At 37.5% G+C, this 25235-nt stretch overlaps 4 protein-coding genes and 1 long non-coding RNA gene across 5 annotated transcripts in view; 4 read left to right on the top strand and 1 right to left on the bottom strand.

The window, feature by feature from the left end:
- Positions 1 to 5831: 5831 nt before the first annotated feature.
- LOC306853330 (protein Wnt-8a-like) lies at positions 5832 to 7569 on the top strand (the record flags this gene model as incomplete). The annotated part of the gene is made up of 6 exons (XM_079390644.1): positions 5832 to 5902; positions 6014 to 6047; positions 6161 to 6299; positions 6525 to 6650; positions 6755 to 6897; positions 7006 to 7569. The coding sequence occupies 6 exons, from the start codon at positions 5832 to 5834 to the stop codon at positions 7567 to 7569; spliced, it is 1077 nt and encodes a 358-aa protein (XP_079246770.1).
- Positions 7570 to 8406: 837 nt separating this feature from the next.
- LOC306853160 (protein Wnt-8a-like) lies at positions 8407 to 10199 on the top strand (the record flags this gene model as incomplete). Its single annotated transcript, XM_079390363.1, has 6 exons — positions 8407 to 8474; positions 8574 to 8607; positions 8706 to 8844; positions 8934 to 9059; positions 9213 to 9355; positions 9645 to 10199. 6 exons carry the CDS (start codon positions 8407 to 8409, stop codon positions 10197 to 10199), a joined length of 1065 nt encoding a protein of 354 aa, XP_079246489.1.
- A 3204-nt stretch (positions 10200 to 13403) lies between these two features.
- LOC306852950 (lymphocyte cytosolic protein 2-like) lies at positions 13404 to 21146 on the top strand. Its single transcript, XM_079390073.1, has 15 exons — positions 13404 to 13664; positions 14364 to 14426; positions 14952 to 14998; positions 15517 to 15582; positions 15666 to 15694; positions 15806 to 15840; positions 15946 to 16147; positions 16256 to 16329; positions 16414 to 16477; positions 16552 to 16617; positions 16719 to 16776; positions 16864 to 16921; positions 17227 to 17301; positions 17507 to 17662; positions 20059 to 21146. The coding sequence occupies exons 1-15, from the start codon at positions 13587 to 13589 to the stop codon at positions 20182 to 20184; spliced, it is 1197 nt and encodes a 398-aa protein (XP_079246199.1). The 5' UTR covers positions 13404 to 13586; the 3' UTR covers positions 20185 to 21146.
- Positions 20344 to 23055, bottom strand: LOC306852951. Its single transcript, XR_013782679.1, has 4 exons — positions 22764 to 23055; positions 22424 to 22532; positions 21554 to 22339; positions 20344 to 20736 (listed from the first exon to the last, which is right to left on the bottom strand). It is a non-coding gene; the product is annotated as an uncharacterized lncRNA (long non-coding RNA).
- Positions 23056 to 23608: 553 nt separating this feature from the next.
- The window catches only part of LOC306852995 (forkhead box protein I3-B-like), a 3141-nt gene continuing 1514 nt past the window's right edge, over positions 23609 to 25235 (top strand). Inside the window, exons 1-2 of the mRNA XM_079390137.1 lie at positions 23609 to 24374; positions 24616 to 25235. The exon at positions 24616 to 25235 is cut by the window's right edge and continues 1514 nt beyond it. Of these exons, the coding sequence (XP_079246263.1) occupies positions 23789 to 24374; positions 24616 to 25178 (1149 nt within the window). The 5' untranslated portion in view covers positions 23609 to 23788 and the 3' untranslated portion in view covers positions 25179 to 25235. The remainder of the gene's footprint in view (positions 24375 to 24615) is intronic.

Below are 25235 nucleotides of genomic sequence, written 5' to 3'. Positions count from 1 at the left end.
AGGTAGACACTGCAGTCTATAGCATTTGAGGAAAAAGGCTGCCTGCATGCTAAAATGGAACATAGAACAAAGACATCATAAAGGAAGAAAGGGCATCTGGTGAAAGTAAAGGGGGAGGATAGCTGTTAAGAAGCACTGAGAGTTGGCTAGGTGGGCGGTTAGCATTGGAACATGATACATGCATGCTGGAATACACGTGTGCTACATGCTACCATCACACACATATGCACAGAGAGAACGGAAGCATTTCTTCCCTTAGCATCCGACTGACTTCTCTCAAAAGTAGAGCACTCTTGAAATGTAGCATTTTGGTGGTTTAATATTTTAAATAATTGTGATATCTAGATGTATTTTAATCAAAAACAATTTAAGACCTTGCTGCGAAATGGCTAAAATAATACGTGAATACACAGCATGCACGATTCCTTTATGAAACGGTACAAAAGACAAAAGCAAGGTCAATGCTTTGTAAGTCACATCTGTCATCTCTGCTGACAGCAATCATGTCTGACAAGCCAGACCTCACAGAAATCGCCAGGTTTGACAAAACCAAGCTGAAGAAGACTGAGACAAAAGAGAAGAACCCTCTGCCCACCAAAGAGAGTGAGTGTCTGTTACATTACAGCATTCGGTGTGTCCAATCAGTTTGGGTGTGGTGTAGGTCTCTCTTTTCTCCCCCATCTGCCTTTCTCTTCTCTGCAGTGATCTGTCTACCTTCTCTATTTATTGTTTTGTTTCAGCCATTTCTTTCTCTTCCATCTTATATCCCTTTCTCTGTTTTTCTTCCACTCTCACTCTGCTCAGTCTTTTTTTCAGCCTCTTATGTCAGCAGATGGGTGTCAGCTCAAAGCCCTCCATCAGCATTGCAGTGCAGACCTAAGCCTGCTTGCAGAATTTCCCATGTGAATAAGCATTTTATTTGCAATAACGCCATGATCCTGCATCCATCAAACACATCTCTCTCTCCCTTAAGAAGCTTTACGGCACAATAAAGGCATTTACTCTTCTAAATCATTTATATTTAATCTCTTTCGGTTTTCAGCTATTGAGCAGGAGAGGAAAGGCGATGCCACCCCTTGACCTAAGAGACAAGGAGAAGACCAGCACAAGACATGTTCTTCTGACATGGCAGATATTACAATTCCTATTTCTGTTTAAAGGGTGCTATTGCCCCATGTGATGCATGGTTACCATTGCAATTGGAGTCACTGGGGCCTATGAATGGGAGTGTGATGAAGGGGGAACTTGAGACAGGGTTAAAAAGGACATTTTACCAAATTCTGTTTAGTGCATTTTTTTTTTTTTTTTTTTTTAAATGGTTTCTTCATGAAATAAAGACAAATGAAATGTAAATCAAATAAAATACCAAATATGACTCCTCTTCTTAAAAAAAACATTTCTTTAGGTGTAAGTATGTGATCATTCAAAACAAAGTATTTTTGCTCAACAAGGATGCATTTATTTGATCAAAAACACAGTAAAAAAAATATTAAAATACATTAGGCTACTCTATTCTTCAGTGTCACGTGATCCTTCAGAAATCATTCTAATGTACTGATCTGGTGCTGAAGTAATATTTCTTATTATTATTATCATTGTTGATACATTTGTGCTACTTAATGTTTTTGTGGAAACTTTTATATTTTTTCCCCCAATACTTTGATGACTAGAAAGTTAATAAGAACTGTATTTATTGGGGAAATAATTTTAGTAACAAGTCTTGACTTTTCACTTTTGATCAAGTTAATAAATCCTTGATGAATAAAAGTATTATTTCCTTTGCCAAAAATCCTATTGAACCCAAACCTTTCACAGTACTGTAATTCATGAACCACACTCTCTCAGGCACCAATGGTGGGGTAAGTTGTCACAGTGTGAACAGGTTTGAGAACAATACTCTTGAATTAAAATATTGCAATAATCACCTGTCAGACCTGACTTGAAATAAATATATATAGGCTATGGCATATAACTTGAAGTTTAAGACGTGTTAGAAAGCACAAGATTTTAGTAGTAGGCCTAGTACTAGATATACAGGATTAATTACGGGTTTACTTTGAAAATATTTTAGTTTTTAACCTGGCATAAACTTACAGAATGGTGCTAATAAAGGGACAACCAAACGTGTTGTGTTGCCTATTATAAAAGTGTAAAATAAACGAGTTTGTTTTGTTGTGTGGCCAGCAGGGAGGCCACTATTAATAATAGCCTGATTAGGTCACAACTGGAGCCACTTGGGGTATTATTGCTCATTGCGTTAAAATCGAGGTAACAATCGTTGATTGATGATATGCTCGACGGCATGAGATACCTTCATCCAACCAATGAGTTAAAATAGCGCTGAGGAAAGTTTGTTTTCACGGCAGGTCATGTAGGCTACCCGCGGCTCAAACATCGCTGATTGTCCGAAACTAGGCCTACGTGTATTTTACAGGGCTATTCTTGTTTTTACAATTAACACCTGCTGATGAGGTGCTAGAGGACGCGCCTAGATCTCGTTTTAACTCGATTATGGCTGAGATGTTATTGAGAAGCGCGTCTGCGCTCTGGCGTCACTGTTCCTGCACCCATCTACCGCACTCAGAGCACCACTGTGCTTCTCCGACCCTTATCGTCTTTTATGACCAACTTATCTCTCTCGAAATCTGACATAACTAAAACCAATAAAGTAAGCGGATAAAGACTTAAAAACATAAAAAGTAAAATGTCTCTAATTGGTTTAAACAGCCTATGTTGCTTGTGCAAACACCTAATAAACAGCTCCTTTTCGCAGAATAGTGCATAGAAAGGTTTATGACGGCCGGAGTTATTATTCGAGGAGGCATTAGGTAGCCTACATTAAAACGAGCCCAGTATCATAAAAATGCGTATAAATAGTACGCCAAATAAAAACAAAAACTCCTGGGGCCTGTTTCATAAAAAAGTTTACCAAATAAACCAGGTTTATTTCAGTTAGTCTGATTTATTTTGAACCAAATCAACTGGCAATAAGTCAGACTAACTGAAATAAGCCTGGTTTATTTGGTAATCTTGTTTTATGAAACAGCCACCTGGTATTGATACGCACAAATGGAGTTTGGCGTAGCCTATATGATACGCACGTGTTTGGCGTGCATATGACACGCATCTACTCCCCAACCCTAATCCTACCCATCGTGTAGTATATACGCCAAAGTCCATTTTTGCGTATCAATACCACGAGTTTTCGTTTTTATTTGGCGTACAATTTATACGCACTTTCATGAGATGGGGTTGGTTAAAACGTCCCCTAAAACGCTGAACGTTTTCACTTTACCGAACCTATTAGAAGTCACTTTTGCTGGAGATTTGTTTTTTGTTTTGTTTCATTAAAAGTCTGAAATTAATAAAAAGGGTTTTTCTTTTTTTTTTTTTTTAAAAAAGGGTTTTTCTTTTTTAAGGGTTTTTTTATGATTTTTCATAAAAGCTTTAAATCAGCAAAGCAATTGATTTTTATTTTTTTATTTTAAAATACGCGTATTGATATTACAGTAGCCTACTGGAAGCTATTTTGTTATGTGACACCATTATGCAGAGGATTTTTATTTTAAGGTCTTTACTTTTATTAATACTATATTTTTTTTTAATTAGGCCCAAATCTGATCATTTTGTGAAAAATTAAGTTTATTCAGGTCAAATAATAAAACGATTTTACAAATACTTTTCTAAAAACCAAAATCCGTCTCAAAGAACTTGTCATATGTGTTTTATATTTTCTTAATCACAAAACAAGGCGAAAAGCATAGGATAATGAACACAGCATAGGTTAATGAACTGCACCTGAGCTTCTGTGAGTGACTCGTCAAAATGGATCATCTGTGCAGCAAGGTGAGCCATGTTCCCTGATATCAGGCTGATATGGGGAGTAAACGCTGTGATGATCTTCTAGCCTTGTTTAATGCTTACTTTGTGATAATTCTTTCATTGCCCATGTTTGTTAGTCACATGAATTAAAGCGTGAAAGTAAGCGATGCGTCATTGCCCTCAGTTCCATAAAACCATTCTGAGATACCTGCGACAGAAGGTCTCGTTTAGGTTAGGTCTGCTTGTACTAGATCATTGTTTAATACGGGTTTGTTTTGTAACAAGTAGGTGTGGGAATTTGGGTTTCAGGCACCTTGTAGACTTGATGATGCCGATGTCCAATTAGTGGGGATTATCCTCACTTGCGCGTCCCTCCATTGTCTTCCAGCCAGCAGCATTGGTTAAACCATTAACCGACCATCAAATAAATGCTGTTTTGAAAAGGGATTTTGAGTGGCTAACGATTTGATTCGAAGATGTCAATAAGTGGTTTCAACAATTAATCTTCCACGAGCAACAATTTATAAAAATCACATCTCCATATAGAGTATTATTTAAACGTAAAAGTCATCGAAAGTAAAATGATGAATTATAATCGTTCTCATGATTATCCTTTTGTTTACATTGTTCAGCTGTTGATCCCCTATAATACCTTAGTGTGAATTGGCTTATAGGCTTTGTGTTTTGAATTAGGCTAGTCTTGCATGACATGATTGAATTGCCAACAGTAGGCTATAAGCACTGTTATGAAAAAGTTGTCCTATTATTAAAAACTATGATTTATGTTTTTTTACTTTAAGCATTGAAGGAGTACCTTTTTAATAAACCAATGACAGGGGCAACTTAAAATCTAGGCTATCCATTCTCACTGGAGTCCTATGGGTCAAATGAGATATATATATATATATATATATATATATATATATATATATATATATATATATATATATATATATATATCCATAGCCTTTTTTGCAGACTAGTCGGCTACCTTTGATATGTTGCACTCTATAATACATCCGACTACATTTCCAGACACTTTTCACACCAGAGCTGTGCCCAGGGGATCAGCTGGTCTTCTATTAACAGCAGTGTCAGAGCCGTAGAAGTGTTACATGTTATTTGCATGGCCCTTAGCGAACGGAGCCGAATGATTTTACGGCTTTTTGTATACAATGTAGAGCAGCCCCTTACATTTCAGTGTCATTTCGCGATAAAACACTTTCCCGAAACGTGAAAAGTCAAGACTCAAAGACTTTTATATAAAGTCAAGAAGCTTAAATAAACCAAAAGGACTTTAATTTAAATGATGTATGACTGTACAGGTTTGTGTATATTATGTATATCTTATTTATATACTTTGTGTATAGAATAGTCTAGTAGTTATTATTTCTAAACTAATAAACCCTTATTTAAGAAGGCGGATAAAAGGGCTATTCTGATGCAAAAATGCATGTCCAGTGGTACATGTCCAATACGGAATCAACATTCAGCATATTTATGAATACACTACACAACACCTTCAACGAGTCTAATTGATTTTTGACGAACAATCTGATGGCTTTGGACAGTCCAATTCATTTAAATAGTCTTTCAAATACCCAAATGGTTGCACACTAAAGTGGCAAAATGATTTTGAACGGACAGCAACTAACTAACTTGAACTAAATAAACAAATAGTCGGGTAAAAATAATAGTTTATCTATAAACATACTGAAACGATCGCTTAATGAGACAGAATGAAGGGATTGGTGAAAAGTGTTAATGCTTTGAAGTGCGCGCGGTTAAGGCCGCACAATCCCAGTGACCTCCTCGACGTCTTTTCACAGCGAATTGTCAGAGGTTGGGAGATGCCTGTCACTCAAAGTTGGCGACAGGTATAAATGCCTTGTTCGTTCGAGCACTGAGTCACTTGTCTTCTGTCTCTTCCTGGGTATCCATCTCAGTGTTTGTGCCTTGCATTTCCACAAGAAGGGAGCATTGAAGAATCAGGGGTCGCTCACGCAGAAATGAACCCTTGCCAGCTTTTTGCATCGTTGGTGATGTCTATGTGCTGTCACATACTGTCGACAACAGCATGGTACAGACATTTTTATAGAATATTCGAAACATTATATTTCAGTTGTTTGGTCACTGGTTTTATTTACAAAACTTATGCTAACGCATGCTTTTTTTTTGCTTTTTTTTCAAGGTCGGTGAATAACCTCCTGATGACAGGACCAAAGGTAATTTAAGTTTTCCTATCTATGTCAGCGATATTTTAAAAAAATGTTATTTTATTGTATAAAACGTCTGATCGTACAGTGTCTGATTAATGGTCATCGTTTATATTCATCAGGCTTACCTTACATACACCAGCAGTGTGCAGGCTGGGGCTCAGAGTGGTATTGAAGAGTGTAAACATCAGTTCGCATGGGACAGGTGGAACTGTCCGGAAAGCGCACTGCAGTTATCTACACATAACGGTCTGCGAAGTGGTAAGCACTATTAAAATCAGATTATGCATTCTGCTTAATTTTTTCAGCCTTATGTGTGAGAACATTTTTTTGAATTCCAAGTTTGTTTGTTTTTTACTTTTTGCACAAAAACGTATATTGCAACACCAAGAACTTGCAAACACGCACTGTTCCAGCTTTTACGTTTTACTTTGAAAATGCATTAAATTAAATATGTTCTAATAACTTATCATTTACTTTTATTAGCCACCAGAGAGATCGCTTTTGTGCATGCCATAAGTGCTGCTGGAGTTATGTACACTTTGACGAAGAACTGTAGCATGGGAGACTTCGATAACTGTGGCTGTGACGACTCTAAGATAGGAAAAATGGGTAAGGCATTTTTATTATTTATTTATATGAACTATACTTATCTGTAATTAAAATTATTTAATGTTTCCAGACCAATAACATTAGACTGTTTTCTTCTTTCAAAGGTGGTCGTGGTTGGGTTTGGGGAGGCTGCAGTGACAATGTTGACTTTGGAGAAAGAATCGCTAAACAATTTGTGGACGCGCTGGAAAATGGTCACGACTCTCGCGCTGCAGTCAACCTGCACAACAACGAAGCTGGTCGACTTGTGAGTATAGTTGTATTCTCTTATTTATCTACTTTCTCCAGTGAAACGAAACAATTTTATTGCGGCATGTGGATGCGTATGGCTAATGTGAAACTTTCTATATTCCAGGCTGTCAAATCAACTCTCAAAAGGACCTGTAAGTGCCATGGTGTGTCTGGAAGCTGCAGTATTCAGACATGTTGGATGCAGCTGGCTGATTTAAGAGAAATCGGTATCTATCTGAAAATCAAACACGATCAAGCACAGAAGCTGCAGATGGACAAAATTCGGATGAGGGCTGGTAACAGCGCGGACAATCGCGGCGCAATCACGGACACGTTCAGCACCGTTGCGCGCACAGAACTAATTTATATGGAAGATTCTCCAGACTACTGCGTGAAAAACCTCAGCCGGGGACAACATGGAACAGAAGGCAGGGAATGCCTACAAAGCGGAAATAATCTTTCTCAGTGGGAGAAGAGAAGCTGCAGGCGGCTCTGCCACGAATGTGGACTGAAAGTTGAAGAGAGGCGGATAGAGACTGTGAGCAGCTGTAACTGTAAATTTCACTGGTGTTGCACAGTCAAATGCGAAACATGCACTCAGACTGTGACCAAGTATTTTTGCGCAAAAAGGCATAAAAACCGTCGGCCGCACAATAATTCACGAAGACAGCATGCGCGTAATAGATGAACTCATATTTGCAAATATATTAAGTTAAATCTCCAATGTAAATATATTTTATGTGAGATTTTAAGATATGCAGCTTTTTCTCTTACTGGATATTATTCTGCACATTGCTATAAGGGAAAATGTCAATTCGAACCCCTATATTAGACACAAGGGCTTTCTCGTTCCCACTGTCAATTGAATCGATCACATACTAAGTTCTAATTTCACATAGACCTACGTTCATTGTTTGCACTTTTTCGTTATCGACATTAGATCAAATATTTAGTTACTTACAATTATGTTGAAAGGTTGTTTTGAAAATTTACACCACATTTTTCTCTCTCGCACAGATCACTTGACAGTGTGTAATGTTTCAGAAGGGGCTTGAAGTGTTGTGTTTTTATGGAACTTATTTAAGGCAATTATTTTTTAACTATCACATTGTGTTTATATACATTAAATTGACTTATTTTGTGGTGGGAAGCACATTAAATATTTAAAACTAAATCACAGTCTCTGGGTGGTCAGTTTCTTTGCACATGTTTGACATCTGGTTCAAATGTTTATTGGTGAATAAACGGTGTAAAATCACTCCCAATCACACTTGAATTATGCATCAGCTCCAACGACTTTGGGACCCTGGCCGCGGAGAGAGAATAAGCTGTAGTGTATTGATATCCTTTGAAGTGCATTGGAGGCGTTTCCTTGACTTGGCTGGTGACTGTAGACCAATAGCTTTACAGGAATCCTGTAACAAAAGGTATTCTGGCCCCCGTTGGGAGGAGTATAAAATACATGAAGGCACATCACTTTCTCGAAACAGTACATTGCTTGCTTTATCGCTGTGGATCTAAGCTAATGGCTTATTTCTTCCTTTGGGGTTTTTTATTCTTTATTTGCGACAAGGTTCTCCCTGGGCACACATGGTGAGGCTGCATTAGCGAATTATTACCAGTTGTTGTAGTGTAAACATAATTGCTCTCCTTAACATAACGCGTATTTTATTTTGCCTTTTGCTTCCATAGGAAAATGAACAATTTGCTGATGACTGGACCAAAGGTAATCTATTTTCTTAGCTTTTTTTTAAAAAATATTTTTTTTTATTTAAATTTTTTTCTATCACATCAAAATCTTTCTTCTTTTTATCTTCTTCCTAGGCTTATCTTACCTATGCAAGTAGTGTACAGGTGGGTGCGCAAAGCGGAATACGTGAGTGCAAACATCAGTTTGCTTGGGACAGGTGGAACTGCCCAGACAGCGTGCTGCAACTTTCTACTCACAAAGGCTTCAGAAGTGGTAAGATAGGTTCATAAATGTGAGCTGTTTATCTCTAAAAATGTAAAACAAAAATAAAAACGACATATAAATTCTCTCAACTTCTCTAGCAACGAGGGGGACGTCATTTGTGCACGCAATAAGCGCAGCTGGTGTTATGTATACTTTAACCAGAAACTGTAGTCTTGGAGATCTGGACGACTGCGGATGTGACAGTTCGAGAAACGGCAAACTCGGTAGGCTATAGGCTATATTCGCCTGCTAAACTAATTTTAAACAGAAAATACTACAACCTTTTTGTATGTATTAACAATGCAATAAAAGTTAAGATTTTGCTGTTTAACACAGTCACGACGCGTTTATCGAATGGGTTAAATTGTTAATTTCAGGGGGTCGTGGTTGGCTTTGGGGAGGATGTAGCGACAATGTGGATTTTGGCGAGAGAATTTCTAAACAATACGTGGATGCGCTTGAGACTGGACAAGACTCTCGAGCAGCAGTTAATCTTCATAATAATGAAGCTGGACGTTTGGTAAGTTGAGTTGAGGAATATTTTTCATATCAAAGTTTAATAATTTGACACATCTGACAAACAGTATTAAATGAATCTAAAATCCAGTAGGGCCTATTAAAATTTAAACGAAAATAGCCTATCATACAGCTCCATTAGGGGGCGCAATTTTTATGTTTATCTATTTTTTATTTTTTTATACAGGCTATTTATATTGCGCAAGTGATACGGCAAACTGTATTATGCAACTAAGCAGTTATGTTACCTCTTCACAAAAAAAGACCAACTAACTTGTTAATTCGTGTCCTAGGCTGTAAAGGCAACCATGAAGAGGATCTGTAGATGCCATGGCATGTCAGAAAGTTGCACAATGCAAACATGCTGGATGCAACTTTCTGATTTCCGTGAGATTGGCAATTACCTAAAATTGAAGCACGACCAGGCCCAGAAACTCGAAATGGACAAGAGACCAGTGCGCGCGGGCAACAGCGCAGACAACCGGGTGGCCATGGCAGACGCTTTCGGCTCCATCGCCCGGTCTGAGCTCATATATCTGGAGAATTCGCCGGATTATTGTGCCAAGAACCTGAGCCTCGGGCTTCCTGGCACGGAGGGTCGGGAGTGCGTGCAACATGGGGAAAGTCTCACTCAGTGGGAAAGGAGAAGCTGCCGCAGGCTGTGCCATGAGTGCGGTCTGCGGGTGGAGGAGAGGCGCACAGAGATAGTGAGTAGCTGCAATTGCAAGTTCCACTGGTGCTGCACAGTAAAGTGCGAAAATTGCTCTCAGGTCACTGTCAAACACGTTTGCGCACTGAGACACGGAGGCCACGGACACCAAAGACGCAGACATCGAGGACCAAAATAAAACACGCCCCCTAACAAACTCTTTTCTCACGAGAACACCTCCACCTGCACTTTTATTATTATATGCTATTTCTTTATATAATTATATATTAAAGTATTTTTAATAAAACAGAGAAATTGAAATTGCTCGTGGTCTCGTTTATTCTTAATGTTTATCAACCTAAATAATTCCAAATTATTCAATAACCTAATTATGAACAGTGGCTATTTCTGTATGTTGAAGATAACAAACAGGAAATGTATAAATATGAAAAATGCAGTTTAAATCTATTGCTAAATATATATATATATATATATATATATATATATATATATATATATATATATACACACACCTATAGGTAACATAAATTATGAAGAAAGAAACGAACATAGATCAGATATAAATGAAAGTGCTAAATATAGGCTAGTTGAGAAATTAATGAAATCTACTAGATTTAAAAAAAAATCTACTTAACATTAACTCACAATGGTTAAAGTCGACTTTCTTTTTGCTCCCGTCTTTCCTCAGATTTCAAATTTTCAGCAACCATATATTTTACGCACATTGCCTGCGTTCAACCAAAGTGATTTACTTTGAAAGATGGCAGAGGCTTTGCATGGTTTTAAAACAAGGTTGCAATACAAACAGATATTTAGTCTGTGATTAAGCAAAGCAAACTTCCTAAATTGCACAGAATCTCGCGAACGAAATAAGTAGCCTAATTAAATATCCTAAGTGATTATCAATTATGATGGTTTCTATAGGTCTACGTTCCTATCTATCACATGCTGCACGGAGTCATTTGAGCGCTGTATCCCAGAAACTCGCTCTGAGAGAGAGAGGGTGAGAAACTTTGAAAAGTAATGATAGGGGTCTCAATTACTACTACAATAAAGACCGTTTATTTAATGAATACTCTTTAAGGGATTAACATTGTCACACTTGGTCCTAGGCGCCTCCCTTGCCTAGACTCTGGCGCACTTTGATATGCGTCCAGTACCCCGGTGACAAAAGTGTAGACAAAGCCCGTATAGGAAACATGCCACCGCTGGAAGGTGTTTGGCATGTTAATCCGCGTTACCGCTGTGTTGGTGAACATAATCACAGCCGCGGAAGTCACCGCGATGCATGTAAATAAATCAAAGGGAAGGATCTAAATTCCATTATAGTCACGTCACGAGGTGGAGAACACATTTAAATAGTAAAACCAGGCCTAGGCTTCTTCGTGTGTCAACATTGAGTGATTATGTTTTAACAAATTGGATGTTATGGCCTAAACATGACATTTGTTTTCATATAGGCTAGTTTATCAGCAGAGTTCTCACTTGGTTTGCCTATTACTTGATGCATAGTCAATTTACTCAGTGGGACATGCCACAAATCTGCCAAACTGTCTGGCCTGAGGAATGATGGGATATCGGCTCCAGTGGGGGTCTTGACTTAGAGGACAGGACTTAGACTCTCAGAACATAGCTAGTATGTTACAGTGAGTTCATTTACTTCCCTTAGCTACTTCCATGTTACAAGACAAGAATGATTAGACTTGATATTTTAAAAAGTAGGCTACTTGACTAAATAATAGCTCTCCTTTCTTTCAATAAAAAAATAGCATTAAAAGTATATATATACATATATATATATATATATATATAAAATACAGCAAAAGTTTACTCAAAGTACTCCTATCAACAGAAACAAACTATTCACTCACCACAGAATGTCTATTTGCCTTTCAGGATGCTATGTTTTTTTCCCAGGCCACCCTGCTGAGCTGTGATGAATAAGGAACAAAGTGGCCATCCCCTCAAATACAGTACCATGTTGTTGTCACCTCAGCCATGACCCCCGTTCCCATCCCCTCCTTGTCTCTTATTTTACCGACCTTTCATATGGATAGAATCAGGTTGTAATCTAGTGCAGCCCTTTGGTTTAGCCACTTCAAAACCCCAGATCTAACAGTGATCCCAGTTTGTTCCACTCCACAAAAGACCTATTTCCTTTTAGCTTAAAGATTCCACTTGCGCATGACAAAGACAAGGAATGTGCTGTTTCTTCATCAGAAGAACTGCCACACTCTATATCAAGCGAAGTATTGACTCCCTGTCTTATTTGTCATTCATTAGAGGTTTCTGGCACTATTTTACTCGTTTTCTTTTACATGACAGGTTAAGTCCTTGTGCCTCCTACACTGGAAAAAAAATTGGTGTAGAATTACTGCCACTCAGAAATTGCTAGTAAATTTCAGAATTTATTACAGAGAATCATTAAGTAACACTGAATCAAATGTGACAATTTAACGTAGAAATATTGAAACGGTTTTGTTTTGTAAAATTTACTCCAATTACCTTTTATTTTTTTATTTACAACTTTTTAAAATCATTTTTTTTTTTTTAGATATTTTGGGTCTCAGGTTTCTTAAATATCCTAAAATATGTATCCTCAAGTTTGGAAAAATTGTAAAGCACATTATTAAAAATGTACCTAGAAAAAAAACAACACTATGGCAACCTATCAAGAATTCATTTAGCTCCAGTGATTATATGGTTGACCATAAATGGTGGTAAAATTTGTGTGGTCATCTTTAGGACCATCTTTAACACCTAAAACATTTGCATCGAAAGTTACTTCTGCTTTTTATTGACTATACACGCTGCCAGGCAGCTACGTCACTTTGTCAGTCCTACTGGCCTGCGGTTGACTGATGAGTGCCGTCAACTCTCAACTTAGTGTTAGATTGCATGCTGTTCTGTTCCCAAAAGGGATATTTTTATTTTTTTGTTTGGAAAATGCAATGCATAACAGGTGAATCGGCACTGGGAATGTGCTGATCCACAATGATGGAACGCATTGCACTATCTGCATCTTATGTCTTCTATTTGTTTATTTGTGGTCATGGCCTAGTTATTTGCTCGTGCCAAGAACATGTGAGACCATTTGCTTTTGATGTGTCCGATCTATAATGAGTGTACTTTTGTAACCCTTGCAATGCTTTTAACATGCAATTTGCTCATAACTAAACATGCACACTAGATGTGTTATGGTATGTTTCTGATGCATTTATGTTATAGGGCCTCAAAAGTGCAGTTATGTACAAAGATATAATGTCCTAGTCATGCGCTGAAAGTTTTGACTTTCACATCTTTGGTGATGAGGCACTTCCTCTATACAAAGTTACAGGAAACAGAGAGAGCTGAGAGCCTGCTATTCTGTGTCAACAGTATCATCACACTCAGTCTTAGACCAACTAGCCACAAGCAAGAAAAGCGCCTTGCAACTTTCAGCAAAACTGTATATTTTAATAGCCATCATCATAGATTCTAAAACAAAAACTCAACAGCAAGAAGCATCTGCAATTGTAGAACAGTCCATTTCCACTGTATTTGGGAAACAACCAATCCAATCACAATGAGTTTTGAAAGTGTACCGTCCAAGTCAGAGGTGATGGGATGGAGCTCTGGAAACTTGGTTGATTATCTCAAAAAAGTGAGTATATGAAATTTATCCTATTTTTCTTTTGACAAAAAACAAGACGCATTCCATTTAAATTTCTTAAAAGCAGCGGTCAACGTTGCCAAGTTTACTATGTAACCCTCATGTTGTGTTCATTTCGAAATTAAGCATACTTCTAGACTCTAAAACGCAGTTGACTGAATAAGTTATTGAGGTTTTTGTAATAATAATGCCTTTAGTGGTAAAATGTCAAATGTGACTTTGAATGCTCTTTGAGAGGGTAATCTTTAGAGATCTTTTTTTACAGTCACGCTCTTGTTCTTCAGTTGCAGCCCTTCAAGTGTGGCTGATAGATTTCCACGCAATGTGGTTTTCTGAACTGTCTACTTGAGAGTTGTGTAAAGTTTCTAATGAACTCAGACCATTTATTTCTTTGTTTTGCAGTCATTCAGTCAAATGCACTGTCATATCAAAACTGTCCAAAACAGATGTAATTAATAAAAAAAGATAGAAATTATGTATTATAAAAAAACAACAACTTAGTTTATAGTAGAGTGTTTATTTCAAATCCTGAACATTTTTCTTATCTTAGATTAAAACATGCTGCTGTGTCTATCCCTTTAACACAATATATAGAGTGACACAATATCGTCAAATGTCTATGACTGAGTCTAAATGCAAAGTGTGACTGCAGATCAGCTTTCAGCCATCACACTTTTTTTCTGTTTTCAGATGAAACTCTTGGGGTGTGACAGAGTGGTGAAGAAAAGCAATATCAGTGGCGCAAAATTCTTGGTAAATTTGTATTGTCTCTATGACAAATACACAAAAACTCAGACCAATCTTCCAATTTTAACTGTACTACATTGTACTGTATATAACCATCAATAAACGGTATTGTGCAAAGGTTGTAGGCACATTAGATTTCTTCACTAAAGCAAAAAAAAAAAAAAAAAAAGACATTGTTTGCATTAGTGAGCCATAAGAAATATGTGTTTACAGTTAAATTAATATTAATAATCTGAAATTTGTGGATCACTCAATGATGGACTCAAAGATGGTGAGACCAGATCTCTGAGTGGGCCAAACTGTCTGTTGTCGACTCCTTGTGCATACAGATATTTCACTAGATTATTACTACTAATGCAAAAAGAATGTTTGGTAATGTAAAATGATGTTCTATTTGCACTCCAAAGAAAAAGACACAACCCTTTTGAAACATTTTTGGTGAAAAATCTAACAGACTACTGTATAAAAGTATGCTCAGACAAGCCAAATCACAATATAGAACAAATAATTCCTGTTTCTATCTTATTCTAGAACATGACTGATAAGGACCTTAAGAAGTTCCCTGCAGCACATATACCGTGAGTTTTAAGCTCAACGTCAAGAACAAAAATTTCCAAGATATGGTCTAAAAATAAAAAGTAGAAACTATACATACTGGCTGGGATAAAGGGCATGTGCCTTCTGGTTCTGCTATGTCTGCATTAGCAGATGTCTATATGTGAAGCAACTTGTATTGGCTGGAAATTGCATTAGATCATTTCATTAGTTGGGATTCAAACCCATTGTTTTGGCATTGCTTGTACCATGCTCTATCATGCTCTTTGGGTTACAGAAACACTAATATAGACTATGGCAATTGTCCAATACAAAAAAAAAAAAAAAACAGAAAAAAAAACCCCGCCTGCAGATAGAATTCTAAGCGAGTCCCCTAAAAGTCAGTAGTATGACTGTTTACACAATGTATCTGTAAATTAAACTTGCCTCCAAATACTGGTTTATAATGCATATTCAAAATAGTCTGTTAAGCCTGTGATAATCTTTCTTTCTCTTGTTACATTGTTCTATATTTATTTACTTCTGTTTTTCTATTTGGAAGATTTATCACAAAGATCTGCAGAGATATTAATCAGAATAACAAACAAAAGAAGAATCTGTTTCATAGGTAAGCAATATCACGCCTCATAAACAAAGCTGAACTGTCTCATGCATGAGAGTTTGTCATTTTTAATCCTTTGCCTTGACTAGATCAGATCATCGGACGCCTCCAAACCAAGGTAACTCTTGTGCAGCTACACAAACAACTGCGGTTACACTACTTAACCCATTATGTGCACTACTTAAAATGTCTCTACATTTATTTTCTTTGAACAAAAAAAAAAATGCAGAACCTAATCCAGGAGGTTGGGATTCTGATGAATTTGTAAGTCCCCATGTTATACTTAAAAAAAAATAAAAAATAAAAATCCTCTCAACACTATTTTTTGGAACTTAGTATTAAATGCAAAGGGTGTATTTATATTTCCAGGACCAAGAAGGAAGTGACAACGACTATGAGGAGCCAGATAATAGTAATGAGTGCGAAGACAATTACATCTGCGCAGCATCATGTGATATTGAGGATGATGAGAATGCTGACGATGACTATGAACCACCTCCTACTGAAACACGTTCTGAATTACCGCCTCACTTTCGTGTTACCAAGCCTCTTGGTGACGGCGATTATATAGGTAATTCACAATACTAACACAAATCACTAATATGTACATAAATGAAAGAATCTATGCATCTCAATCAGTACAATTCACTCACCCATTCTGTCGTGTGGCGGTGTGTAGACAGTGGCCCACGTGGTTCTGCAAGACCACATCAGGACTACAAGTCAGCATCTCTTTCCAGAGGGCTTTTGAATGTAAGTAAAGATCTTTTTAATATAAATATATCTTAATGACTCTTTTTACTGTAAAAGCTGTAAGATGATTGTTTTTACTTTCAGACATCTAAGCCTCCATCACGACCGGATCCCTCTCCACACAGGCCTTTCATTCCCCCCAGTCAATGTAAGTGAGTTCAATTTCAAATCCCTCTAATATGAAAGCATGGTCTCTGAACATTCTGCAAATCATATCCACAGGCAAACCTGGTGTGCCAACGGTAGATCGGAGTAAGAAGCCTGGCTCATCTGCTCCTTCAAAAAAAGGTACCGACAAATCCGGTACCATCCTTTTGTGTTACCTTTTGTATTTTTTGGTCATATCACTAAACATTTGTTTTACCTTCATTTAATTTTGATCCTTACAGCAATAAATCAAAACAACTTACAAATGGCTTCAAAATCAGCAACTTTACCCACACAAAGGTGCATATCTTTATCAACAACTTGCATTCATTCTTTTCAAATAAAAGAGCAGTATAGTACCTACATATTTTTCAATCTCCAACACAGATTTAATATCCAACAGAGGGATGAGCTTCCTCCTCCACCTGTAGAAGTGATGGGGCAGGTGAGTACAATCACATTACCTCTAATAAACATGACAACAGCAAGCATCTCATAATCCCACAAACCATCCAGGAATTTAAAACATGTAGTTAGACTTGACAACCACAAGATGGCACTGTTGTTACACGTGGGCCTGTGGGTTGGTGGCGTGTTTAACAATGAAGAAATTTAAGCCCAGTAGTGGTTACATGCCTTGAGCATTATTTTCAACCATAGAAACTATAAAATGTGTTTCCTGCTGTAATTATAAAAGCGAAAACATACTACTCCACAATGTAAAGGCTGAATTTATGTTTATTCACTCAGGACATGGATCCACGGTGGTATGTCGGGCAAATGTCACGAGGAGAGGCCGAAGTCTCACTCAGACAAATGAATAGAGTGAGTTCCACCACTAAAATGCACCCCTGCCTTCAAATTATTCTAAGAAAATGTGAATAAAAAACCTTTATGAGAGAATGAATTTGTAATTTAAAGACACAATAAAAAATCCAGGCCTTTGTATATAAAGAGAAAGACAAAATAGAGAGAGAAAAAAATAGAGAACAAGTGTATGAAGACACAAATACATTACGTCTTTTTTTAGGATGGCACTTTCTTGGTGAGAGACAGTTCAAAGGGCTGCACAGAGCAGCCATACACACTCATGGTGCTGCACCAGCAAAAAGTGTACAACATCCAGATCCGTTTCCTTGGAAACAGCGATGGATATTCCCTGGGCACGGGCCTAAATGGTGTTGAGGTAATGGCATCTGTTGATTCTGACAGAAAAGCTAGTCATGAATGATGTCCTGTTTAACCCTGTAAAGCCTTGTTCCGAAATGGAACAGTCTATCAAACATAAAAAATTAAGTTTGCATATTTGTTTATTTTGTTGAGTATCACATTTGATACGTCAGGCTTTTATGGCTAGTATAGTATATGATACAAATGATATAGGAGAATATGAAGCTTATGGTGGGAAAAATGCCTTAATTTTAATCAGAGGCCCAAACAGAGCGAAAATATGCAATTTGGTGCAGTTGCTGATATTTAAATGATCAAACAGTAGGCTAAAATTCTGATAGCTTGTAATTAAATTAGATATTTGTTGCATAACTAATATTAAAATAATTTTTATGTAAGTATTATGCTGTTACTCTATAATGTCTTGGTAATGATACAGTATATTGATTATTAGTTTTATGAAAGCTCTGTAATTTATATTGTGGGGGCAAAACAAATAATGCAAAGCAATACAAAGATGATTAAGAGGCATACAAAAAATGTTCCTCATCATATTTCATTTACATGACTTTTCTAAAAAAAGAAAAAAAGATGTACAGATAATCAAATAAACCTAAGTTGCTTCAGTATAGTAAGTGTTCATCTTGAAATATTACTAACAGCATAAAAGTTGCTCTTACATTTACTTAATCAAAATCAGTAAAGATTTCACAGCAAAAAGACATGTTTACCACGAGCTTGAAGATGTTTTTAGAATTATACATATATACTTGTTTAGAAGGCCTTTTGCTTGTTGAAAAAACACAAATGTAAGGACCACAAAACCAGTCATAAGGGTCAATTTTTTGAAACTTTGAGATTTACACAAAATCTTTGAGATTTACACATAATCTGAAAGCTGAATAAATAAGCTTTCCATTGATGTATGATTTGTTATGATAGGACAATATTTGGCTGAGATGCAACTATTTGAAAATCTGTAATCTGAGGGTGCAAAAAAAAAAATGTAAATATTCAGAAAATCGCCTTTAAAATTGTCCAAATGAAATCCTTAGCAATGCATATTACTAATCAGAAATTAAGTTTTGATATATTTACAGTAGGAAATTTACTAAATATCTTCATGAAACGTGATCTTTACTTAATGTCCTAATGATTTTTGGCATAAAAGAAAAATCAATAATTTTGACCCATACAATGTATTTTTAGCTATTGCTACAAATATACCCCAGCGACTTAAAGGGGTCCCCGGGTATTAAGACATGTATAGCTTAATATAACGTAAATGATGTCTCTTATTTAAATATGTAATAGAAAACCCATGAAAATGTATGTTATTAAAAAGAAATCGACATCGTTTTTGGACTATGGGGGGTGCCATTATTTTATGTGCACAGTACATTCTGCTTCGATGACATCAAATGGTTGCACTCGGTTAGCTACTGACACTTATTTCTATGGCCTTTGGCTTTTTACCGCCACACAACTCAGAAAATAAAATAAAATACTGATACGATACCACATTGTGTGGCTTTTAGTTGTCATTTTCTGTCAAAGGTCAACAAGAGAAGCAATGTAAGACTGCTTTCCTAGCGATAATAGGAGGAGAAAAGCATGGGAAGATGCCTGTGGACGAATAAAACTTCCTAAAGACCTGCTTCTTTTTTCTCTCCACTTTAGCCCTGATGCCTTTGAGTCTTAGTAGACCACAGCTACTGAAAGAGCTTACAAACGACTCAGGCAAGAAACGCTAGATGCCATCGGTTAGGATGTAAACATGCCGAGGCTAATCATGACTCGTGGCCGCTAGAGGAGTTTCTCAGCGCTGATTTCCCTCAATATCCGGGGCGTTTAGACTCCTTGTGGGGGGGAAATCGATCGTACAGCATTTGGTTTAAACCTATACTTATATCCATCGCCACCTGAAAGCTCTTCAGTAGCTGTGGTCATCATATCGGTATTTTATTTTCCGAGCTGTCTATTTCAAAATGTGTTGTGGTAAAAAATAGCAACAGGTTACGCTAGTAGCTCACTGAGTGAAACCATTTTACGCCATCAGAATAATGGCGCCCCCCATAGTTCAAAAATATGTATTAAAACGATGTGATTTTTTTAAGTAACCTAAATCTTTGATGGGTTTTCTACTACATATTTCAGTAAGAAACATCATTTACGTTATATTAAGCCATACAAGTCTAAATACCCAGGGATCCCTTTAAGACTGGTTTTATGGTCCAGGGTCACAAATGATCAATTAGATGACAGAAGGCATGTAGCAGATTGTGTACAACAGTTTTGATAATGTTGATAAATTGAAATTTGAGTGCAGACTGTGTTTTAGATTATCAGCAGCGGTGATTTCTGTTGGTTCTGTGAGATTCCCTGAATCAATCGACTGTATGTGTGTCCCAGAATTTCTCCAGTGTCATGGACATGGTCGCGCATCATATGAAGAGCCCACTGATTCTGATAGACGGAATGGAGCGTGGAGCCGGACTTCATCGGCAGTGCTGCCTCATGCACCCGGCAGGTTTCTGACCCACAAAGCAGAAGAGTAATCTATATAATGCCGACTGGATTCCAGCGTCAAACAGACTTTGATGGAATTCAGACACTTTGAAATGGCGCAATTGCAATGTTGGCAATCAACACCAGGATATCTAAGCACTGAAAAATGAAGTGCGTGACTAAATGAATAAATCATATTCACTTTAATTCGATCAGACATTACAGTCTACACTTTTTAAATTGAAGATGAATTTTTAAACACTTTCAGTGTTAAAATCAAGAGGCATTTTTAGACTTAATATTAGCTAGAGGCAGTTTTACTTACTATTTTCAACTCTTAAAATATACATTTGTCTGTTCTAAATTAAATATTCCTAATACTTTTAGTATTTGAACTTACTGTTTTCTAATAAATTGTGATGTTTAAGTGAAAAAGCACTTCTCTTAAGTTACGTATTTAGTATTCCATCGTTTGTTGATGGCTTAACCATGTTGGGGTTTCCACGTCAGCCTGGAGACAAGCCATGTTATCGGGGTGTGTGAAGCACAAGGTCAGGTTACACTGCAGCAGCTGGATCTTCACTGAAAACAAAAGGTATAGTGGGTGAACATACAGTAAGAAGAACGCAAGAAGAGACCCACTCATTCCATTCTGAGTGACTGAAACATAACCAGCACCAACAGGTTATGTTTACTGTAATCAAAGTGCATAAATAGAAGCATTCTGTTATGTATTATGCAAAGGTTACTGTTAACGTACACCCAAAAGGAAAATCTATCAGTTCATTATCATTTTTCAGTAATCAATCTAAAATACGGCTATAGCAGGTTTTAATACGACTATAGAAGTTCTAATCCACAAGTAACCCTTCGAAATATTCAACAATGTTTAGTCCTACTTATCTGGATATGCAGGGCTCAGCAATAGATGTAACCAACATGTTTTCTTGCCAAACCTAATGGCTCTATGACATAATAAAACTCATTATTGACAGCCCTGGAGGATTTGCGGGATGTTCTGAGTGCTGATATGTTTGTGTTAGCATTGACGGCGGGCGCAGATTAATGTCTTAGCGCTGACTCCTCGTTAACTGCCACCCTTGGCAAGGGTGCCACATTTTCTTCAAAATGTGTTCATGCAATACCCATTTCCAAGCCACCAGAAGAATTTCTGCCAACACTCAAAAAAGAGGAACTATTAAACTGCCAGCACATTTCAGAATTGTCAAAACATGAGTGTGCCTTTTGAGATGACTTTTCAAACTGCACATTATTATTATATTTCATAAGGTCATTTTACAATACTGTTGAAAAATCTAAGAAAATAAGGTTGGGATTAGGTCCAACTGTCGCTAACAGTCACTGAATTATGCTAAAAAAAAAAGAAAGGCAAATTTACCTTCCAATTGGTCAATCAATTCCGACATTGAATCCAACTGCTTCAAGATATAATCCAGGCCATCTGAGATACCATGCTCACTGTTCTTGGTGGAATTTCCTTCAGACTCCATCTGTAAATCCATTACACACAGAAGTAAGGATAATTATGTATTATCGTTTATATGGTCTCTTTCTGTCTCAAATTCACACAACACAATAAGATCTAAAAATGGAACAGCGTTTTAGGTAGCATACTAGATGCAACACATTTTACAATCCTCATGAAGCTCAAATAATTCTAATAGATTTGTTCAAAGGTTTTTTCCAAACGTGTAAACACAATAAATCACTAAACTCATTTGGAAGAACACAGAAATCTGCATACAAAATGATGCAATGAGAAAAACATTCAGAAGCCTCTTTTTGCATTTTAATGGCATTGGATTAATCAGATTCACAATCAGCATGTTGATATCTTTATTCATTTGTATGAGGGAATAAAACCATGTTAAATTACAAATATATGGAGGCACCGAACAACTCTGGCAGATCTAACTCCGTTAGCTTCAACAACATTAACATCATCCTATCAGATGCCTCTGTTCTACATTGAAACTCTAACTTTTTATTTGGGGACTATTAGGTTCTTCAGCAGCAGGATGAGAAATTTGATCCTGTCCATCTGTGGGACCACAAATGACAGCTTTGCACTTGAGGAACTCATTCTCCAGGCTCTTGAGGGATTCAGACAGATCTGGACTGGTTCGGAGCACAACCATATCATAGGCCATCCAAGACAACTTCACTGAGGACAAAGAACATGATTATTGACACAGACAATTTTTTATTCACAGCATTATTATTAATGCAGTGTTGGTTTGCTATCTACCTGAAACATTCTCCATTTGTTCAGTCATCTTCTCTAAATGTTGATTCAGTTGTAATCTCTCACGACTGAAGTCCTCACATGATTGGATGCTCGAAATATCGTCCGACATCTAAAAACCAGCAAACTCAGTAACTCCCACGGCTGGACTGTTGTTTCTTAATCCCAAACGTTAAATTAGTTAAATTTCGCGATTAATTAAATAAGACCAAGTTTTACACGTACATAATCAGTTCTACTCGTTTTTCGGTCATCCGTTTTCTGTCATTCAAATAACCTTACCTCAGGCAAAAGATGAATATACATGTAGTGTGAATAAAAACTCATAACTTAAGCAAATTACCTTGGTAATGTAGCGAACTGCAGACAATGTTTTAATATGTCGTGTTTTATTGCGACTGCTGACAGGTATTCGAGTAAGGCACTCGGGAAGTAGATTTAACGGCTCTCACGCGTGCGCGCTCAAATAACTTTACTGTAACGTTACAGCTTGTTGAGTCGCCTTTGAATTTCGCTTTCTTTTAAAGTATCAGCTTGATTGTGGTAATGGGATGTCCGATTTATTTACATGAATCGGTTTCACGAAAGTGTTTCTTTCAAAGAAAATATTATCGATTATTTTACGTCATGACGTCATTTATGACGTCCCGGCGTGGCCAGCTAAATGAATGAATGAAACAATGAACACATATAAATAAATATAAATAAATGTTATAAAATAATAAATGCAATACAGTTTGCACTTAAATAAGCACTATCTCTTGGCTAAAAAAGTTTTTGCATGCTTTAATTAATTACAACCAACATTTTCGATAAGCGAAATTAATTAATACACAGAACGGTCGAATGAGAAGAATGTAAACACCATTCTACTTACAAACAAAAACTGCAATTAAAACTTTTCCATCAATAAGTACATGCTTGTTGTTCATACAATATTTTGAGATGTTAAAGTTATGAAAAAAAAGGTTTCAAAGAATATATATTTCAGGAGTGGTTGTAACAGAAAATTCCAGTGTGTCTGGCTAAACCCTGTGAATGCCTTCAGGTGATGGTGGTGCTGCTGGTTTGTGGATGGTGGGTGGGTGGTTATGGGGGCTGTGTCAGGAAGAGCCTAAACACGTGGTAGGTTTCAAAAAGGTGGGACTTAAGCAGTGCTACATATGCATAAATAAAACAGGTGCAACAAGTGATGACTGATACAGCAGAAGGAAGCACAATAGCACTAAGAGAGGGCACACACAGGACAACTCCAGCTGGAAACATCTTAAAGTTCCTGAACCATAAGGTTAAAAAAAGAGGTAATTTAAGAGTAAGAGAAGGAGAGAGAAAGACTTTCCAAGTGGAACACTTCAGGATCTCTAAACAATGACATCCTATGAATCTCAAGGTCAGTCTCCGACGAGATGTGGCCCTCAGTTCCCAAGCTTGGGACAGGAGCCTCCAGAATTGAGTCTGTACAGCGACAGCTACTATCCACCACCATCACTGCCGAGTCCACAGCGAACAAATCCTTCCTCGTACGAACTCGGAGACTACGCCGCCTCATCGCCTAATCCCTACCTGTGGTTCAACAGCCCAGGGATGAACAGCACTCCTTATCTTGGTGGACCGCCTGGCCCTGCAGGACCTCCTTTTGTCCCCCAGCACTATGGCATGCAAAGGCCCTATTTGGGACCTGGGGGACCAGGTGGTGACCTGAGCTGGTTCTCCATGCCTTCTCAAGAGGATCTTATGAAGCTGGTCAGGCCACCGTATTCATACTCCGCTCTTATTGCGATGGCCATACATGGTGCACTAGATCGCCGCCTCACTCTAAGCCAGATTTATCAATACGTTGCAGACAACTTCCCTTTTTATAACAAGAGCAAAGCGGGATGGCAAAACTCTATTCGTCACAACCTCTCACTAAACGACTGTTTCAAAAAGGTTCCACGAGATGAAGATGATCCGGGTGAGTGTTTGTGTCTCTTTGATTCTTATTTATTAAATCAAGTTAAAAACTCTGTAAAAAAAAATCTAAAATTAATATTTCCCAGTTAAATATTATTTGTATAAATATGAATATATATATATATATATATATATATATATATTTTTTTTTAATATAAATAATGAATAATACTTTATAATAACTAGATATTTTTTTAATCATCTAACTGTATTTAATGTGCAATTTATCTCTTATTTTAAAGGTAAGGGTAATTACTGGACCTTAGATCCGAATTGTGAAAAAATGTTTGACAACGGCAACTTCAGACGCAAGAGGAAGAGAAAGTCTGACAGTCTCCCAGAGAAGAGCAGTTCTGGAGGGAATCTGAGCTCTGAGTCAGGAGACAGAAATGGCAGGGGCAGCCCAAAAAATCAAGCTGTTGACATTTCCACTTCACCTGAAAAGAGCCCTTCGCCCATATCCACGGGTCCGTCACCATGCTTGAGCAATTTCCTGACTGAGATGTCTGGTGTAGTAGGTTCTCTTGACATGGAAGGAGATCCCCTGAGTCGTCCCTTTGCACTTAGTCTGCCGGTGGACGTTGCACAGAGAGCTTCGCAACCCCCAGGGTTTGGCACTTACTCCTCCAGCTCCACGGTGTCCGAGTGGGCATCACCTCTGCCCCCGCCACCCCCCATTTCCCCATCACCCTCCCACTCCGCTTTAGGCTACAGCGGGCCTGCTCTCAGTCAGTTTAATGGGCATTTCTACCCTGGTTTGAGCTCGACAGGCATTCTTTACCCTCGGGAAGGCACAGAGGTGTAAAAAGGGAAGCGGGTGACAGCCAAAACAGAAAAAACTGAATGATCAATTCACACCACA

This window comes from Barbus barbus, assembly GCF_936440315.1.
Source record: "Barbus barbus genome assembly, chromosome: 33".
NCBI lineage: Eukaryota > Metazoa > Chordata > Actinopteri > Cypriniformes > Cyprinidae > Barbus > Barbus barbus.
Note: the sequence above shows the minus strand (reverse complement) of the source record. Positions and strands in the feature narration are given on the sequence as shown.

Coding starts and splice junctions, on each gene's coding strand:
- LOC306852950 (XM_079390073.1), top strand. CDS start 13,587: ATGAGTTTTGAAAGTGTACCGTCCAAGTCAGAGGTGATGGGATGGAGC. Junction 13,665..14,363: donor TGGTTGATTATCTCAAAAAA/GTGAGTATATGA, acceptor TTCTGTTTTCAG/ATGAAACTCTTGGGGTGTGA. Junction 16,777..16,863: donor GCAACTTTACCCACACAAAG/GTGCATATCTTT, acceptor TCTCCAACACAG/ATTTAATATCCAACAGAGGG.